This window comes from Cyprinodon tularosa, unplaced genomic scaffold (assembly GCF_016077235.1).
Source record: "Cyprinodon tularosa strain WSP-4 unplaced genomic scaffold, ASM1607723v1 ctg510, whole genome shotgun sequence".
NCBI lineage: Eukaryota > Metazoa > Chordata > Actinopteri > Cyprinodontiformes > Cyprinodontidae > Cyprinodon > Cyprinodon tularosa.
Genome location: NW_024039242.1, coordinates 401,351 through 422,368, shown reverse-complemented (window position 1 = coordinate 422,368; position 21,018 = coordinate 401,351). Strand labels below are relative to the sequence as shown.

The window sequence follows — 21,018 nt, the reverse complement described above, 5'->3', positions numbered from 1 at the left end:
CTGCACAGATGCGGTAATTCATCCCTAAGGCCTCTGGCAGGTATTAAATGCCTATATTATATAGTTTTAACAGGTCCACATCTCAGTAACGACCCGTGTAATGCACCAATATAAAGGTTTGCCCAAAAAAAAAAAGTTTGTTGATCAACATCTGCATAATAATATTCAAACTTTTCAGGATTAGGGTTCTGAAGAACCTCCAGTTGAAAATGCACAAAAACTAACATTACTCCATTGAATTAGTTTAAGAGTAAGGCTATAAGCCAATAGAGAGTCAAGCTATAGCAAGGAAGGAAAACAGAATATAGGTCAAAAAAGCCTTAGATGGCAAATTCTTGTCATGGGTCTGCTTCTCATTACAGCAAAGCGAGTCGAGCTCAGCCACAACCTCAACAAATAATGTGGGCACAGAGGCAGCCAGCTTGAACCTCAGGAAGAGGAGGTATAACAAAGACAATTACACATATAGACATACAAGGAGAAGGCAATTAAAAATGTGCGGTAGACCAAGAATCTAGAACATTTGTTTTATTGTACACATTGTGTTGGCCAGTCCAAGGTCAAGAGCGGCAGAAGAGTTTGTCATAAGAAAGCAGGTATGTTTCAGACTACAGTTGATTAGCAAACTTTTTTGTTTTGCACAATCTTTTATTGAACAATAAACAAAATAGAAAGCTGAAGGCTTCAAATTAATAAACAGATTGTGTTTCTGGATGAAGATCCCAACAGTTTCAGGCAGACAAGGGGGTTGAAGCACACATTAAGAAAAAAAAAAAACTGAAGAGTTTCTCCAGCAGATTTCCATACCAGCCCACAAGACAGAGATACAAGTGTACCATAGAAAACCCAAGGTGTCCAATTCAAGTCCCCAAGGGGTAAACATTCTTTGAATAAAAACTGGTTAATATGCAAAATAACAGTGTTGTTTTTTAGGACATAAAAAGCCAAAAGTACAACTAAACAATGTGAAATGGATCGCTGTGTGCAATGATTCAGGATGATGTCGAAGGGACAAGGCAAAAGAAATAGATGAAAGGCAGAAGGGGCAATATAATGCTGTCCTTTGGTATACTTTGAGAGACTGGACTTAATTGAGCAATGAAAAATGAAACCGAATGCTCAGTTTGGATATCTAAAATTTTGTTACAAGCCTAAATAGGATGTATATCTGACAAAAATGGGTTGGCAACTAATTTTTAACAACCATATTTCTAAAGGGGCAGAAACCGTTTTACCCTGCAGTAAAGGTACAAAAAACATCAAACCTGTTTTACTTGTATACAGTTTTACCAACCAAAGTCATGTGTGTCCAAAACCAAGTTCACATAAAACAGAAAAAGAAATTTGATTTCAGACTCGTGCAGAAACACTTTATGTGTTGGACTATGATGGTGATACTGGTGGCTGGAATGAAATGGGTTTGGAGTGAAAACAAAGACAAAAAAGGAAATAAATATCAAGCAAAGAACTATCAATTTTATTTTTTTCCTTGTGCTTTAGAATGCTCAGTTTCTCTGAAAACAAATTCCAATGCAAGTATTTTTCTTCCCCCAAAGGGGGAAAGAGAAGTACATCTAAACAATAAGAAAAATGGAAAGAGCAAAAAGATACAATTAACTGAAGGGAGCTCCCACTAAAGAGGAAAGGGGTGTTGTTGCTCAGTACACTTAACTCCTCAAGCACACAAGTGAATAACTGACAATTGAATAAAAAAAATAATACATCAACAGGAAAGGAAAAAAAGTAAACAGGGTAAGATTTGCAGTGGAATCTATCTTGATCACTTTGCTTTTTTTCTCCAGAACAGGAACTGTGTTTAAAATCTGGACAGTCCTTACGAACCAAAACGTTTTCAGTTGACATTTTTTTTTTTTTTATTAGCTCTTTTTATACATCTAAATCCAAATATGTGTAAAATATGCATTTGTCAAATGGTATTCATCAGCTTTTTCTTGTGCACAGAAGCTTATTTGTTATTAAATTCTAAAGCACAATAATAGATTTTATTTTTCAACAATACTCTTTATCTAAACCCAAATCCCATGAAAATGATCATTCAAAAACAAGGAAGCTGTCACCACCCATTTTCCTTTCTTCTTTTTTATGGCTCAAGTTGTACCTAGGTTTAAAAGCATCATAAAAGTGAGAACATGAAAGGAGGTGGTGGTGGGGGCAGAACAACACAATCTGGTATTTTGGGGGGGATGAGACTGGTGATACTGCTGGTGCTGGGCCTTTTCAAAGCACAACGGCAAACGGCAAGCTTTGAAACTGTTGCTAATTCAAGGCCGACAGTTCTCCTTCAGTAAAAGGCAAACACTGATATTTTAGGTCGCTTCATTAAAAAAAAAAAAAAGGTAATATGAAGAGATTGTCCCCTTCAGTCCACTTGCAGTGTATGGATTGACAGTTCCTCCTATGCAAATTCAGCGTTTGCCAGAGCCAAGCTTTGGGCTCAGTTCAAGGAGAGTCTCACGTTCCAACCTTTTAACCCCCCCACCCAACTGTCTGTTCGACAGTCTTTCCTTGTTGGTTTAAAAGGGAAACAAAAAGAAAAATCCAAACGCAGTGGTGAACAGAGAAGAGAGCAGACACAGGGAAATCTTTGTGGATGCAGCTTGCTTCTCTTCTTCTGAAATTAACTAATAAAAGAGGTGACAAGGGGGGGGAAAAAGGCATCGGAAAAGCTGGTTCTCTGGAAAGCAGGGAAGAGGAGGAAAATCTTGCAAGAGAACAAGTCGGGCAGTGTTCCTGTTCATTAGTTTGGTGTGTTTTTGTTGTGTATGTAGAAGCACTTTATTGTCGCAAGTGCATTTTGAGCGTGTGTGTGTGTGTTCAGCTATAGTTGTTTACAGGGACGTGAAAGGGTGTCTCTACAGCAGGTCCACACGGCGGTAGTACAGCAGGTAGGCGGTACGTTCAGCTGTCTGTTTCAACACCTGGTACTGGTTGATGACCTTGACCGCCTGGTCGTCAATGCGCAGCCAGCCGTTAAGACCAATGTGGAAGACATCAGTGGTGTAATGGCCGCCTGTCGCGCTGTTTCCATGGTGGTAAACAACTGTTGGAGATGGAGAAAAGCATCAGACTACAAGTTTTAGAAAAAGAAAGCTAAGTGCAATAAATCCACATTTTTACTAGTTTTTATAAATCAAAATTCTTTCAGGATTCCAAAGAGATATATTATTTTCACCCATGACATCCTACAAACACTGCATTCTAGAAAATTGATTTTTCATATTGATGGATATTTTTGACAAACATGTGAAAAATGCCTGGGGAGTATTATTGTGATAGAGGAATTCTTATCGTTATTTTATCACAATACTTAGCATTATTGTGATAGAGGAAGAGACATCCTCATGACAATGAATGCATTCCACGGTGAAAACTACTTCACTAAATGGTTAACGTGATCTATATAAAAGCAACAAACCTGCAAAGAGCCTGTAAGTTCTTTGGCCTTTCAAAACTTTGCTTCGCACTCCAGAAGACAACAGATCTGAAAAAAATAAAATAAAAAATCAACACAGGGGAAAAAATAAAAATCACTAAATAGACCATGTTAAAGATTTCATAAAGCAGCAGCAGCAGCTTTAATGTCAAATACAAAAACTTTGACGTCAAACTTTAACTTTAAAAAAAAAAAAAAGTCCTGAGAGGCTTTGCAGTGTGGGTCCATTCATACCTTTGCTGATTTCAAGGTCAACTGGGTAATCAATGTTCTTTGTCAGTTTCTGGCAGCCTCCAGTCTTTTCAAAGACAAATCTTTTGAGGTGAAGAACAAGCACAGGTGGCAGCTCTTCTAGAGTTACCCTGCGACTGATCTCAATCTAGAAGTAAACCAGAAGATGAAAAAGATGAAAGTCGCATGTTGTACAGCAAAAAAAACTTCATATACATATTGTTGTTTTGTTTTTTGAAAAAAGAACTTTAAACTATGTGTAGCTTAAAAGAAAACAAGACTTTGTTATAGCAAAATGATTGAAATAGAAAACAGTATTATATTGAAAAAAACAGGATGCAAAACTCTGAGTGTCTCATAAATCACTCGATCTTTTTCTAGGTACCAACAGGTCACGGATCAGTTTTTCATTCTCAGAAGGTGAGTTTATCTGCTGTTGCTTACACCCACAAATTCACATAAGAACCATTTTACAGCTGTTATGCAGATATTCTTTGCATCACTTATAGTACCAGCTTTCATTTTCAATCAATATTTGTAGGTCCATCTAGATTTAAAGCAACTAAGATTTGTAAGTGAAACTTTATTGACTGGGATGTTGTTAAAGTGTTAGAATTTAGAAGAATTTTCTAGGCTTGGGATTTTTATAATACGGTTGAAAAGCATTATAAGTGCAAATTTCACCTCTTATTGTGACGAGAATATTTTCTTTTCTTTATTTTATTGTGAAGTTAGAACCAGAAGTTAAACATTCAAGCTAAAAAAATGTATAACACTTCTTTTTGTCATATTTATTACAAATATTTTTTGTCTTAAATCTGATCTCAACCAGAGTTAATTATTATTTTCATTATGCATAAACTACAATAACTCTTTAAATCATAGCAGAATTTTTGTCAAATTACAAATTTAATACATTTCAATCAAATCCAAGAAAAAATACAAATAACCTTAATAATTTCACATTTTAAAAAACTGCTTTATAAAGAAAAGGTTTTTGCTATGAAAACTATGGTGGCCCTGAAGTGCAAACTGCAACTACAAATCTAAAAGCACAACTACATTAAGGAAATCGCAACTACATAAAGCAAAGCGCAACTACATTAAGAAAAACAAAACTACATAAAGCAAAGCGCAACTACATTAAGGAACACACAATTACATTAACCTACCGGAAAAGGTAGGTACCAGTGGGAAACGAGACATCGCTGATTGGACGACGGGGCCTTTTGACCCTTGAACCGGAAGTCATTCTGCCTGCTGCGGCTTTTGAAAACATGGATATTGTCGGTGCCCCAAACATAGCTGCCTTTATCCAGGAATATTTTGAATCAGGACATACGTACGAGGTGATACTGGATATGCTCAAGACTAATCACAAAATTTCAGTTAGTTTACGTACACTGAAGACACACTTAAAAGAAGCTGGACTGTTCAGACGACGCAACTTCCGGTTCAAGGGTCAAACGGCACCGTCGTCCATTCAGCGATGTCTCATGTTTCCCACTGGTACCTACCTTTTCCGGTAAGTTAATGTAATTGTGTTTTTCTTAATGTAGTTGCGCTTTGCTTTATGTAGTTGCGATTTCCTTAATGTAGTTGCGCTTTTAGATTTGTAGTTGCAGTTTGCACTTCAGGGCCACTGTAGAAAACAGCTCTGTAATCGAATACAACATGTAAAAGAATATTGCGTACACCCGTGTTTTGAGAACACATTTTCCTCACCTCCTGCTTGGTTTTGGTGGTGTAGCCTTGAACAGATTCTCGGGCCACCAGCGTTTCCAGAGCCTCCTGAACTGTGCGGATCTTCTCAGACTGGATGTCAAGCTGCAGGGTGAAAAAGGGCTGCAAAGTGGCTGACTCTTTAGAGTTCTGTTGATACACCACAGATCTGTTGAGAATATGCCAAAATAGATAAATTACATTAAAGAAAGAAATAACGCAGAAATGTAGAGCAAATTCATGAGAGCAGTATAGTCCAGTTCAAGGAGTAATTTTAAAGCTTCAGACTTTTTATTTTAAATGGGGATTATTATACTAAGCTGATAATGACAAATATCAAAGCTAAAAATAATGGTTCCTAAACATTTTGTAGATAATAGTGTAATAACTGTTGCAGCAACTCAAGACAAAGTAATTACTCCCACTTATACATTTAAGAGTGTGGATTACAGCCAAGCTTGGTTGGTGTTCAAAGTTGGTCTGATAAAACCTCTCTTAAATTCCCCCCCTCTCTCTCTGGCCCCACAAACATTTCTGAGAACATAACCTTCTCAGGGACAGTTAAAAAGTGTAAAAGAATTGAGTAAGACCAGACCACTGAAGAACATATCATTAGAGTGGGCAGACGTTAGTTTTATTTTCCAGTTTATTTTTCAAGCTAAGACATTTGTTGATGGCAGCTCAATGTCCTGCTGTCGAGACCCTTATACAACAATAAAAAAGGATTTAAGCTGGAGATGTTAAAGCAATTTGTTATATCAACCAAAATACAGGGAAAGTGAACATGGAGGCCAAAGAACCACTGCAGCAAATGCTTATGTACCTGATGTGTCCACCAAAAATATCCGTGATGGGAGTGCGAACAAAGTCCGCCTGACGAGTCACTGAAGTCTTGTTTCGGGGACCCACTTGTTCCCACTCGTCTTCACTCCCTTCTTCCTCCTTATCAGCTCCATCTTCCTCTCCACCTGGCTGAGACTCTGGGCCATTGGGTGTGGGAGCTTCCGGTAGAAAAAAAAATATGAAATGCATTTTAATGTTTTCCTAACTTTTCAAAAGAAAAATTCAAGAACCCAGTTCCCCACTTTAGAACCTTTCTTTACAAAAGAAAGGTTTACATTTGCTTTTGGGCATTAATCAGCACTTGAACAACAGCCTTTTCAGTTTATATAAAGCAAAAGTTAGAGCCTCACTGACAATTCCAAGAATTAGTTAAATAAAACACAGATTAATTCCCCCATAATCTAAAAGGTTGCATACTCTCTTCCTGAGGCGAGATTAGCTTTTTCAATGCCAGCATCTCCTCATGGAGTCCATTGAGGGTAAACCCAAGATACTCCTCTGCATCCTCTTGTCGGCCCTAGAAAAAAAAAAAAAGTAATAAAGAATTCCTGCTGACAAACTTCATTAATGAAAACCACAACATGCGCACACATTCTCACACTAATTGGTTGAGGTAAACAGATAGGAAGAGCATGCAGGATGGGTGGTTAAATATCAAATAGATGAGCATTTTGAGTCAGCGTATGTGATGCTGATTTGTTTTTCTCCCAGAAATTATCCAATTACACAAAAATATGTCTTTGCAACACAAATCCTCAAGTACTTTCTGTTCCAGACAAAGTGTTATCCTAAAAGTAAAGCTCTGACACACTGCTGTGCAATGAATATAAAGCAGCTTATCTCACCTTCTCAGAGAGACTCGACTTGATGAGAGTGAGGAGTCTGTAAATGTAAGTTGGCTCAAAAGGTACACCAGGACGAATGTCTTTTACAACTTTGTCACCAACAGCTGTGAAGTTAAAACAGATGTATGAACGTATCGGATAAAGTGAATGCAAATTATCCAAAAGACATTTGCAGTATCTAAAAAACTTACTTTGTTGTTTGGTTTTTGATGGCACAGGCATGTTATTAAACTCATTCACCAACCTAACGCTGCAAGAGGTAAAAAAATAAAAGTGAAACTTCGCACTGCAACATTTTAAAATAGAACCAATCAATTTTCAGAAGAGATTCTTACAAGTTATCTATCATGGGTGTGGAGGTGCATGTTCTCTGCGTCTCATTATGCAGAGAAAGAGACTTCATCAGGTGATACATGGGTGGGCAGGCAATCAGGGCCTGAAGGGTCTTAGAGTTCAGAGTCAGGAAGATAAACAGATTATGGTACCAAAAAAAAAAAATGAATGCTGCAAATAGAAAACCATGTACATATAACAGAGCAGTGAAAGGATACAGCGTTGATATAGCACCAGTTTCCCTTGTTGATCAGACCCCTCGGCTGCAAAGACACTGGTTTATGTATCAACTTCACATTCTCAATAATTTCTGCAAATTCAAAAAGAGATTTTTTTAATAAGGTTCAAGAAACAGAAAGACAAAAACTTTAAACTTTGATTTTATAATATCAAAGTGAGGTCTCATATATATATATATATATATATATATATATATATATATATATATATATATATATATATATATATATATATATATATATATATATATATATATATATATATATATATATATATATATATATATATATATATATATATATATATATATATATATATATATATATATAATGTATCGTCATACTTTAGGAGAAAAATAAAATTTTCATTCCGAAACAATTGTTCCTTTTCCTATTCCTGGCTCTGATGTCAGCAGAGACCATTTGAATAAGAGCAAGAGTTTGCTGTACCACGCCTAGGAAGGGAGACTGTCATTAACAAACAACACAGCCCCCAAGGAAACGTGGATGATTTCTATACTAGATTTCCAAAAGTAATTACAGTGGTTTAGATACAACTGGTGATTCAACAACCCAAAACACAATAACAGTTATTACACATACAAAAACATATACACACGCACATATACCTATATCCATCTCTATCATATATTTTTATACAGTTGTTATTGATATCAGCACAGGCCTCTTATGAGCCATATGTGAAAAAAAAAAAAAAAAAATATGGGATAAGATTTATCATACCGTTGGCTTCATTAGAAAAATGTTTGGCTCACAGACTTTTTATTAAATTCCTAATAAATCATTCTGGAATTGTATTCTATGCTGAGAAAACCAACTTGCTGCAGCCAAAATAATTTGTTGGATTGAACCTGCAGCATAGACTATACAAACAGCTGGCCTGTGGCTTCATGTTTGTGATTTACAAGAAGATCTGTCTTTTTCCAAATAAAAAATAAACATCACAGCTAAAAGGTGAAGGACTAAAAAGCAACATTATGATTCAGGTTTTGGCTGCCTGTAAACCCACTTGTGGCAACAACGTGGCTGCAAAAATAAACAAAACAAGCGTAAGCTGATGCAACACATGGCTCTGGGTTTAGAAACCCAGTTTTTGGAGGATTACTTTAAAGTAAAGGAAAATTCCTGTATTTATATCAACCATGTGCTGACAGCAATGCTGTTACACTCGCATATAAAGCAAACCATTTTTATGTTAAACATATTGTTAAATTTGTCGAAACATACAATTGCTCACAGGGTGAGGCCCAGAAGGCATTCCTGACCTACTTCTAATGCTCTGTGAATGGAGCAAACTGGGTGACAAATATAATGCATGACCTATCTCAAAGATATGCAGCAGACAGTGCTGCCATCTAGTGTTCGTCTAGTTTATGCATTTGGTTCCTTTTAAATTTAAAATAAAACAAATACACTGGGAGAATCAATTAGTATTATCGCCTTAACTTCATCTTTCTACTTTCCAAACTCCTTCAAAAAGGCAGTGGAACAAATAAACAGAATACCGAGAAAAGTTCTGAGACAATGTGAGCTTTTTAAAACTTTATACCTGCCAGTTTTGGGGCCATTGGATCTTCTGATACAGGGACAGGACCTTCCTTAATCTCCCCAACCTTTTCAGGTTGCTCTGGCACTGCAGGAGAGGGAGATGCAACTTCCACAACATTTTTTACCTCTACAAAGGCCTGAGGGCTGCCAGGAAGAGGCTTTGAGTTGTGGAACAGGCTAGCCCAAGATTTGGGAAGATTGGCAGTTGGTGCAGCAGGAAGTGCAGGAGAGCTCGCCTGCTCTGTTACTAAAGGCTGTATCAGAGAGTCTGGGCTAAGAGGCTGATCCTGCTCGCCACTGTCACAGTCTTCTTTGTGTCCTTGTGAACTGACAGGAGTATTGGTTTCTTCTAGTCCATTGGCCACTCCAGTATCTGCTGCCTGTGATTCCTCTAGTTCAGTAGTCAAATTGGAAGTGCGGACAGAGGGGGTGGTCACACCGGCTGAGGGAGGAAGAGGGGATTTAGAGAGGGGGCTGTGAGGGGGATCTGAAAGTTCAGCACTTTGTAGAGCCAAATGCTCCAGCTGCTGGTCTGCAGTCCTTGATGCATCCACCATCTCTCTGCTTTGAGAGGAGGACGACGAAGAAGAGAACGTTGCATTGTTACCATCTGATAAAGAGGCAGCCCCACCCATTAAGTCTAAAGAAGAGTCCCCAGGTCTATCACAAGTCCTCTGATTGGCAATGGATGTGGAAGCAAAGACAGGCGCTGTTGATGTTGCAGTGGAAGCAGGTCCAGGGGTAACAAGTTCATCTGCTGACAATGCCTTACAATCCACATCCTCAGAACTGTTGTGTGAGCCTCCAAGTGCATGTCCATTCACCAGTGCCGTCACAGGAGAACCATCCGAGGTGACTGCGCTGCTGGAGCCTCCACCAGCTGATGCGTCCAGGTAGTTGTAGTACCCGGGCGGTCGCTTTTTCTTTTTCTTTCTCTCTCGCTGTCCCAGGCTGCCAGGGAGTCCATCCATATCCTGACAGGACTGGTGATTGTCCAGGGCTGACGCCTCAGAATCAGGCCCATCCAGCGAATTAAAGTGTCTTCCATCAGGGGCGTCAGCTTCTGGAGGAGCCAGCTGCTGAGCCTTCAGAGACGTCTGGCATCCCAGAATGAACTCTGGAGCCTGGGGGTTGAGGTTACTCGACACCTTGTACAGAGGATCTGTTGCTTCAGCTGGTTTGGAATCAATCACCTCATCAACTCCAAATTCAATGTGCTGACAGTCTTCTGCTGCAGAAAATATATCAATTATAAGATACAGATTATTAGTCGGTATATAGTTCAATGTCACAAAAACACCTCTTAAATGAGGCAAATAATTTTTCTTATTTGGTTTTTTGTCCCAGCAACTTTTATTCCATTTAAAAAGTAGCCTGATTCTGATTTAATTCAGCAAAAATGTTCAACAAGGCAGAAATCTATTATGTGAAAGTTAATATTGCTGAAGTCATATGACGCTAAAAAATATTTGGGACATGCTATCAATAAGAGAATCCTATTTTAGGGTTTCATGGATACATTTTTCTTCCCCAATTCTTAGCATCCGTTGTTAATGTTTGCACAGACACCCGCAAAATGCATTTTCACTGTGGTTGATTTGCAAACCACAGACATGTTTCCATTAATGTCTAATGCAGACAAAAGTTTAAAGGAGAACATAAAATGCAAATCAACTTAATAAATTCTATGCTCACTTGAGGTAGTTTCTGACTATCAAACTCAAGTAAATGCATTAAAGAGGAAATGCAAACACAATTGTGGAATAAATTCTTAAAGCCAATTACTGACTTATGAAGAAAAAACCACATCTGAATTGCTTAAAGATGCTGGATTAAATCCTTCTGGGTACCAATCCCTGAGTCAATAGAGTGTGCTTTATAGGATTGGGACAATATGGCCAATATGTATATCACTATCAATTTCTTAATTTCAGTCAATTCGATATAATTTCAATATGAACAAAACCAAAGCCTGAGAAATACTGCCAAGAATCTCCAGAAAAGACTCCTGTACTTAAATGTTATAACAAATAACATTAACTGTTATAAAAATAACTGTTATAAAAAAATGTCCATGTTCATAAACTCCCCTAACATTTGAGGAAATTTTTGTTTTAGAAAAAAGAAAAAACAAAACTACATAAAAATCTGAAAAATCAGTGAAATTCTGTAAACATAAATAGTAAGGTATAAAATAGATAAAAGTGTTATTACATTAAATTATATTGCACTATATACTGCATCACTGCCCACCCCTATGTTTAATCCATAACTGCGAAAGGGACCAGACGGTCTAACCTTTTTATCCATTTACGGGTTCTGTACGAGCCAAGATCTTTTTCAGTTTAAATCTGAGAAATTTGAAGGGACATAGGGGTCAGCATCAATTCTAGTAATCCACTCATATAAAGGCATTTCCATAAGTCCAACAATCTATATCGAGAAAATGCACATTTAAAACCTTTAAAAAGAGGGATTCTCAAAAACACAGCAATAGCCAAGCAACCCTCTGAAATCTGTCAGTGTTTTAAAAGCATTACTTTTTCAGTGTGAAATCAATAAGCTTGTTTAATATTAACTGAAGACCCATGAAAAGAAGTCTGAATATCAGTATTGCACAGACTGGTATAACTGCTAAAAGCAAAGAAACCTTCACAAAGGCATCTTACTGTTGCAAAACAGTAAAATGACTGCTTTGCATTCCTAAACTTGTAAATGTTCCAGAAAGCTCTGTTGGGGAGTTACAACATGCAGGTGGAAAGGGGATAATTTTACCCTAACCTGGCAAAAGCCCAGTGCACCTCATAAGATGTTTGAAAGGGGATCGGAAACGAAGATCAAAAATGTCATGTTCCAACTAAATTTTATAAGTAGAGATCATCAGAGGGGGCTGGAGAGAGCAGATGGAACTTTTCAACAGAACAAAATGAGGCGCTCAACTGCAAGGATCTTATACACACTTGCTGCATAAGACTCCAATGCTGAAGAAAAAATATTCTAAACTTCTAAGATACTACCTTTAGGCTTTCCTCATTTGTAGGCCATCATCAATAAGTTATGGAAATATAGGCTTTAAATCCTTCTCTATAAATAGAGAACATATTCTCTATAAACTTTATGAAAAAAGTGAAAATATTAAAATATACATTTTTCTTTAAAAGTAAAATACATTCTGTTAGTGTTTGATATTCATTCTCTATGCCCTCTACAGGTGCTGGTCATAAAATTAGAATATCATGAAAAAGTAGATTGATTTCAGTAATTCCATTTAAAAAGTGAAACTTGTGTTTATTTTGTTTAATTTTGATGATTACAAATGACAACAAATGAAAATCTCAAATTCATCATATCAGAAAATTAGAATATTACTGAAGACCAATAAAAACAAAGGATTTATAGAAATGTTGGCCAACTGAAAAGTATGAACATGAAAAGTATGAGCATGTACAGCACTCAGTATTTAGTTGGGCCTCCTTTGGCCTGTATTACTGCAGCAATGCGGCGTGGCATGGAGTCGATCAGTCTGTGGCACTGCTCAGGTGTTATGATAGCCCAGGTTGCTCTAATAGTGGCTTTTAGCTCTTCTGAATTGTTGGGTCTGGTGTATTGCATCTTCTTCTTCACAATACCCCATAGATTTTCTATGGGGTTAAGGTCAGGAGAGTTTGCTGGCCAATTAAGAACAGGGATACCATGGTCCTTCAACCAGGTACTGGTAGCTTTGGCACTGTGTGCAGGTGCCAAGTCCTGTTGGAAAATGAAATCTGCATCTCCAAAAAGTTGGTCAGCTGCAGGAAGCATGAAGTGCTCTAAAACTTCCTGGTATGTGGCTGCGTTGACCCTGGACCTCAGAAAACACAATGGACCAACACCAGCAGATGACATGGCACCCCAAACCCTCACTGACTGTGGAAACTTTACACTGGACTTCAAGCAACGTGGATGAAGTGCCTCTCTTCTTTTCCTCCAGACTCTGGGACCTTGATTTCCAAAGGAAATGCAAAATTTACTTTCATCAGAGAACATGACTTTGGACCACTCACCAGCAGTCCAGTCCTGTTTCTCTTTAGACGCTTCTGACGCTGTCTGTGGTTCAAGAGTGGCTTGACACAAGGAATGCGACAGCAGAAACCCATGTCTTTCATACGTCTGTGTGTGGTGGTTCTTGAAGCACTCACTCCAGCTGCAGTCCACTCTTTGTGAATCTCCCCCACATTTTTGAATGGGTTTTGTTTCACAATCCTCTCCAGGGTGCGGTTATCTCTCTTGCTTGTACACTTTTTTCGACCACATCTTTTCCTTCCCTTCGCCTCTCTATTAATGTGCTTGGACACTGAGCTCTGTGAACAGCCAGCCTCTTTAGCGATGACCTTTTGTGTCTTGCCCTCCTTGTGCAAGGTGTCGATGGTCGTCTTTTGGACAACTGTCAAGTCAGCAGTCTTCCCCATGATTGTGTAGCCTATAGAACTAGACTGAAAGACCATTTAAAGGCTTTTGCAGGTGGTTTGAGTTAATTAGCTGATTAGAGTGTGGCACCAGGGGCCATCAATTTTGAACCTTTTCACAATATTCTAATTTTCTGATATGATGAATTTGAGATTTTCATTTGTTGTCATTTGTAATCATCAAAATTAAACAAAATAAACATCTGAAATATATGAGTTTGTATGTAATGTATGAATATAATATACAAGTTTCACTTTTTAAACGGAATTACTGAAATCAATCTACTTTTTCATGATATTCTAATTTTATGACCAGCACCTGTATTTTCCAACCATAACTTCATTTTTTGGCTATTTTGCTTTAATGTCTGTATATTTGTGGATTACTTGGGTTGTTGCCTACATTTGGAGGAACATTGGGTGTTTTTCTGCCACCTGAATTTCTATTTTCTCCAAATAGTTAACCATGTTATGATTGGAAATGTCTGTCTTGAATTCATCCAGTTCAACAGATTTTTTTTTCTACACAAATTTGGCAGTTACCCACAGCGACCATGTTAGCACCAAACCCCTAAAAGCACACTTGTTTATTCTGAGATTAAACTTGCTGACAACTTTTGGATGTTGCAATCCATATACCAAACGTTGCATTGACCCTCATTTTATTCCGTTTTAAAATGGAGTTGCCAAAAGTGGGGTAAACCCATTTAAGAAACAGAGAGCCATCTCTCACTGGATGGTAAAGAAAATTGTTTATTTTTTGTAGACTATGCATTTTATTATAAGTTTATATTTAAGGAATAGTCAAACTACACAGGGTAAAAACTTATCACTTAAAAAGCTTATAAGTTAGGGGATATTCTTTTATAAAACAAAAACAGTTTATTAAAAGTATAATTAATCTTTAAATGTTTCTGGACAGAGTTTAAAGCATCACAAACTCAATCAACAATGTAAAACAGTTCCTAAAGTAACAAATCTCCTTATATTAAGAATCATTACACAGCAAGAGGCGCAAGGGTGAATATAAACAGGAAATATTAGTAAAAGCAAATCAGGAAATTCCTTCATGTGACTAATTAGCTTATAGGTCACGATAAATAAACTAATATTCTGCAGAAATAAAGAGGGCATTGAAAGGAAGATACTTCCTCTTTAAGGATTAGAGGATATTCTGTTAGTGTTACTGAAATCATTCTTCATTAGAGTCCATTGCATTCAGTTGTAAACCTGGCTAGAATTCAGGTGTTCCTTTATAGGCAAATGTTAGCATGTAAAGAAACCATCACTATGCCCCTAATGAATAAGCCATGATTGTTAGATCAAATGAAAGTTCAATCATATTTCAGTTAATCTGATGCCCTGCAGTGGTGCATATGCATTGAATGCAAAAGAAGATACTTCAAGTATCGCGAGCATGCAAAGCTCTAAAAAGTTTACCAACAGGCAAGAGAAAGGATAAAAGGTGCATAGTTTAGAAAGCCACCAGTTATTGAAACTTGGACTTGTAGTTCTCAGAAACAATGTACATCAACCAATCAAGTCGCAGGGTGTGAGCCCTTTCAACTCACCGCAAACCTGCAGTCCCAAAGACTCCATAATAAAAGGCACAGCAGGAGTGCAGTAACTTCCTAAATAATCAATACAAATCAAGACAAGGCAATGCAGTTATGTGCAAATGGACACCACTGAAATAAAGGTGGATGTTCTAACATTTCAAAGCTGGGTTAACTCGTTTGATTTTTAAAATAATTTGAGAACTTGAGCGATTTAAAACCGACTCCAAGAGGCAAATTTGTGAAAATTTGTTAAAAAAATAAAAAAATAATAAAAAGAAAATCATGAGGGAGCCTAATCTTAAATCTTACAGTCATAAAACGATTAAAAATGGGTTTCAGCTAAATGAAGAACCATTGGCTAGAGAGAAAGTAGATTATTTAAATGCTGTAACTTCCAAAAACAAGATCAAACATCTGAAAAATACATACCTGAAGACTGATTAACACACTGAACCTTGTCATTGAATGGAGGAAGCTGTAAGAAATAAACAAAATTTATGAACATAACGCAAACAAATTCAAATACATTTGGAAATGTTGAGTGAGGACATTTTAGTAGCATTTTATGCAACCATGAATTCAACATATTCCTATATTACTCACAATTTAAATGACCAATGCAAGTTATTTCTCCTTACCTCAACATAAAATCGAGGCGTCACGAAAAACTGGTTGATCTCATCAGGGCTGAACTCCCCAAAGATATACTGAGGGAGAAAAATCAATCAAACCATTAGTTTAGATTTAGGTCTTGTGATCTATAAATATTACATCACTTAAACCTGACTAAGAACTACAAAATGTAAATGTTAAGTTTATCTTCAATTTCAAAAACCTTTCAAACTGTACAAAAAAAACAAAAAACAGGACAAATATAAAATATTACCTCAAAGAAAGGGGCTAAAAGTCAGGAAAGCAGCTTACAACTTAAGTGATTGTAAAAGCCTGTTACCTGGATAACATTTAAACTGCATATTGTTAGATATTAAAGTACTTTGGCTGCTATAGAGTCTTTCATCATTAAGCAAATACTATTATCATATCTTAAGCAAAGGTAAATGAAATGATGAGTCACACTGTGTTATACATAAACCAAGAGTAAACAGCTGAAACCGAATTTTAATGAACCATCAATAAAATTCAAGTTTATCTCTTGTACAAGACAAAAAAATGGGATTATGGGTCAATTTATAGACTTTTCAACAGAAAACCTTCAGTTATAACTTTCGTGGTGTAAAACACTTGTTCACTTACAAAAAGCAGAACCCTGTCAATAATTAAAAACATAATTCAGCAACTTAAGATAACATCATGGCTGGTGGCTCATAAATATGAACCTTTCTTAGAAACTCACAACTGTGTCACCTGCAGAAAGGACAGCACCGTTTCTGTTGACTACAATTACATGGGGGGGTTGGCTGCTTTAGTACTAAAACTATTTTGTCAGGTTATGTTTTAAACTATAGAGACACAATTACAGGAAACTCAGGAAAAATTCTTAGTATGATTAATAGCTTTGTTCATATCAATATTGTTTAGGCATTGAATGCTCAGCTGTAGCCGCAATCCCAAACCAGACATTTCTGGTTTCTTACATTTCATTTGCGTCACCTGCAATAACTAACTCATAAGCTATATTTAACCATAACCTATATTTCAAAAACCCCACAAACATTTATACCTTATTGCAAAATTTGTTTCTGTAACAAAGGTGTAATTATACCACAGCTTAGCAATATTTGTATTTTTCATTAAATTTTCCAACTTAAGACTACAAAATAACAATTTATAATGTTTAGAACCCATCTTTAAGTGAAAATTATACTTTTTTTGCTACTCTTAAACGTGCTATAGACCGAATTAACACCTTAAAGTGGAGGAATGTCTGCTTGGGCAGCCAGCCTTAAGTGGGCTGCTTAAAAGTCACATTGATCAGTAACTACAGTTTTTGAACACCCAGGTTCAGAGAGTGAAGAGTAGCCATCTTTATTTTCCATAGCATAATAAAGAAGATAAAGAGAAATACAGACATGCTTCTTTCAAATGGAAAGAATACAGTGGACAGCAATATGTGGGGGAAGGGCAGTATGCTTTAATTTATATAACTAGGAAAACATCTGGTCACATTTGCCAAAGACGTAAAACTACAGTGAACAGAATTGTTTTGTTTCTTTTGCCAGTTTTGGACTAATTTAACCCATCACAAGTCAAAATAAGAAGGTATAGAAATAATTCTGTGAAAATATTCATTTAAGATTTAACTTACAAAAAGCCAAAAAGACGGGGAAAAACATTCCCTTTCACTGTAGAAAGCTTAAGTTTTTTTAAATTGTAAACCACCAAAAAATAAAAAAAAGGGGGGGGGGGGCGTCATTCTGCTTCCATTTCCTGACTTTACATTTTATTGAACCCGGCTACCTGACACTTGAGTTAATCACTGGACAGAAAAAAAGACTTCAGATGAAACAATCCATCGTGCCAACTCGAGTTATTACATGGGCATGTGGACACAAAACTAAGAACATGGGAAACCAGCTCAGAAAACATGCCCTTAATCATCTTACAGCAATAAACAGAGATGCATGAAAAGGGGAGGCACAGAGAAAAGAAAGTGCAGTTCAAGCATATTTAACTCTTTGCATACAATCCCCCCCAATCCAGGGCCCACACTGCTGAAATGGCACTACAAATGACAAACAGCCAGCTATAATCCAACAGCCTCAGGACAGCTCATTCACTCACAACAGAAAGAATGCTGCTTTGATTTTTTGAGCTCCCCTTTCTGTTGGTGGGAACAATAGCTTAGAACAAATAAGTCATCTGTATGATTTAAGAAATGGAAATAATGATAGGTTTATAGGAGGATATTGAAAATTTCATAAAGCTATCAACTCATAACTAGCAACACTGTTTCAATGGCTTTACATATTCAGGCTATAAAATGCAGAAGAGTCACCCCACTTAACAGGCTCTTGTTTATTGCCAATAAAAATAATATTCCCTCCAGCTGAATGATCAGTTTGATTAACAACTTATATCTCAAAAGTATCACAGATCTGACAGGACAGAGCTCCTAGCAACATTTCGTCTTGAAGCCAATTAAATGTAGCACAATATAATTAACTTGGCTAGAAAATAAAACTCTCTACTCTACTGTGGATTAGAGTAAATATGCTTCAACTAAGAATCATCTAAAAGGAAACTATGGTTCCAAAGGAAAGGTAAACCTGAATGTCATAGCTGTTAACAAGCCAAAAGATGAGCTGTCTAAAAGTTAAACCAATAAGCTTTAAAGTTAATGGGATGTTAAGCTTTTTCCACCAGAGATCATTTTAGAAAGAAAGAAAGGGCATAAAAATAGAACGATAGTGAAAGCAGCTAGTAAGGTGTGTCTGAAATAACTGTCCAAATTAATGAAGGTTTCAGTGAATCTTCGAGGTCATTTGCAAGCTGACGCATGAACAGGTTAGTGTGAAGTATGCATAACTAAATCTGAGATGACATCTGCAGCTAAAATGTTGCAAAGTTCAGACTTTCCAGCGTGACCTGTTTGCTAGGAATCATCCCAAAAGACAACTGAGGTCGGTGCAGTAGTTCTCGTTTTGCCCTTCGTTCACCAAGTTATTTGTTTTTGGAAACTTATCGCTTGTATGTCTTTTGTCTCCCAGAACAACAAAAAAACAAACATACAGAATATCCTGTTCAAAAATGCCTGCCAAAATAAATATTTTTAAAAGCTTTTGTCCTCAAGTTTCTTTTATTCTTACTTTTTTAAACATATGTGACAGGTTTAAACAAGTTATTTGGTGTAAGCATTTCTTTTTACCATAATTATAAATATAATTAAGATAGATCTTAAAACCTGCTGACTTGTTTGCCCATTAATTAGAGCAACCACTGCTCCATATCTACAGATTCTCTTGATATTTGAGCAAACAAATCTTTTCAACAAAGACCCCTTAAATGTGTGAGATCAAGCTAGAAAGATAATAGTGAAACTATATAAAAGAAAGAAACTTGGGTCTGTTTCACTTTTTGTTTCAACAGTTATTTTATAGAAAGGCTTAGTGATGGGGGAAGGAAAATAGTGAAAGAATGCAGAAATTCGGTAAAGTGAAGCTTCCCCTTTCCTGTTCAGTTTACATGCTTCTAAAAAAATTATCAAAAACAAAATGAAACAAAAACGGGTTATTATTTTATCCGGCAATTAGTGTTTCTTAATGTCATAGCAAATAAAAAATCTTAACTAGAATATAAACTTCAGACTCGGCAAGTTCCTGCATTCCTCAAATTGGGCCTTCTCGGCTGACGGCTAGCTGCTACACAAATGTCTCCAAACTTGCAAAGTCACCGATATCTAAAGTTAAACAAACATAAACTGTCTGCTCAGCAACGCAAAGAGGCGAGCACACGTTTAATCAAGCTTCACTTTTTAACCTTCTAAAGAAAACAAGCTGAAAAGGCAAAACCCCACGCTTTGGTCCAATGGGTAGCTAGTTAGATGACAGCAGAACACACCACCTGTGCAAACATGTTAGCTTGCTAGCAGCTAACACTTGTCACGCGCGTGCTAAAGAAAAGGCAAGCGCTAGCATGCGACACTATATTTGAAATTGTTATACGTCTTAAATACAAAGAGTCAATAACATTTAAATACCTAAGAATGTTTAGAAAAATAAAAACACAGAACAGGGCCTAATTCATTTCTGAGCAGGTGGGCCATGCAAACACGCAGCATTTTCTCACTCATTTTTGCTAAGAAATATCTCATGACATCTAGAGGATTTATTTACGTATCATTATGAGGGTTGGATTATGCGTGTTTATATCCCATATGGGTATAAACTGGATGCCAGATAGGTAAAAGCATCAGCGAGACCCACTGCTGGCTCAATTGAATGAAGGAACATGGGGCCTGTTAGCTAGCGTTGCCATGCTGCTTGTTTCAATGAGGCTGTGGGGGTGGGGGTGCATTAGCAAGCACTTTTCTGGACTTATAATTTCAATGACATGATAGGATTAGGACTACTCTAATCTTTTAAACAATAACACTTAACCAATTGAAAAAACAAGCTCAATTAATTCGACTTTCCTAAATGTCATACTAACTAAAGGCACTGCTAAGCCTTAAAATAACGGTAACACTAAATCAATTTGGAGTTGTTGTTGTTGCACTAGCTTAAGTGAGCTAACTAGCTTAGCTACCTGTGTGCTGGAAGAAGCCATGCTCTCGGTGAGATTTTCGCTCCTCCGCCGACGAGATGAAAACTTCCCCGGGAGGGTTGGATGACTTTATAATGACAACTACCAATTTTGCTCTACTTCGACATCATTGTCAATTGTCCCAAAAATGTACTGGCTGTCGGGATTAATTTATTTTTTTTATCCATGCAATGCATCAGCACTTCACGCTGCTCGCCTGGCCGTCACCGCCATTTCCGTCGGTTGTAGTGTGGCAGCGTGAGCCCTGGGAGTAACGGCAAATACTTCCGGAGATGGGTAACTCCAACCTTCAAATTAAAAGCCTTTAGCTCTCCTCACTCATAGCTTGATCTGTGGTATTGTACTTTTTAATGTACTTTTTAATGAGAATAGATAAAAAAAAATATTTTATTCAGATTATACCCACAAAAGTAATCTTAAAGTTGACAAGCCAGCATTTACATTTATTCACTATAAAGTCTGGATTTAGGATAGTATAGGGCCCCTAGGTCAGGGCTACTTATGCCAAACAAGTGTATTTTATCTTATACAAATTGGATTTTAATTTATAGTAGG

General features: G+C 36.9%; 1 protein-coding gene across 2 annotated transcripts; it reads right to left on the bottom strand.

Annotated features, from left to right (window-relative positions):
- Positions 1 to 513: 513 nt before the first annotated feature.
- On the bottom strand, positions 514 to 20,708 carry usp10 (ubiquitin specific peptidase 10). Of its 2 annotated transcripts, XM_038303468.1 has the most exons (15): positions 20,446 to 20,708; positions 15,879 to 15,947; positions 15,670 to 15,715; positions 15,253 to 15,312; positions 9,238 to 10,467; positions 7,647 to 7,738; positions 7,431 to 7,540; positions 7,287 to 7,345; positions 7,096 to 7,199; positions 6,668 to 6,767; positions 6,231 to 6,408; positions 5,411 to 5,576; positions 3,689 to 3,833; positions 3,437 to 3,502; positions 514 to 3,061 (listed from the first exon to the last, which is right to left on the bottom strand). In XM_038303468.1, exons 1-15 carry the CDS (start codon positions 20,464 to 20,466, stop codon positions 2,874 to 2,876), a joined length of 2,634 nt encoding a protein of 877 aa, XP_038159396.1. In that variant the 5' UTR covers positions 20,467 to 20,708; the 3' UTR covers positions 514 to 2,873. The 2 variants fall into 2 exon arrangements, with proteins under 2 accessions (XP_038159396.1, XP_038159397.1); XM_038303469.1 differs by lacking the exon at positions 15,253 to 15,312.
- Positions 20,709 to 21,018: the final 310 nt, after the last annotated feature.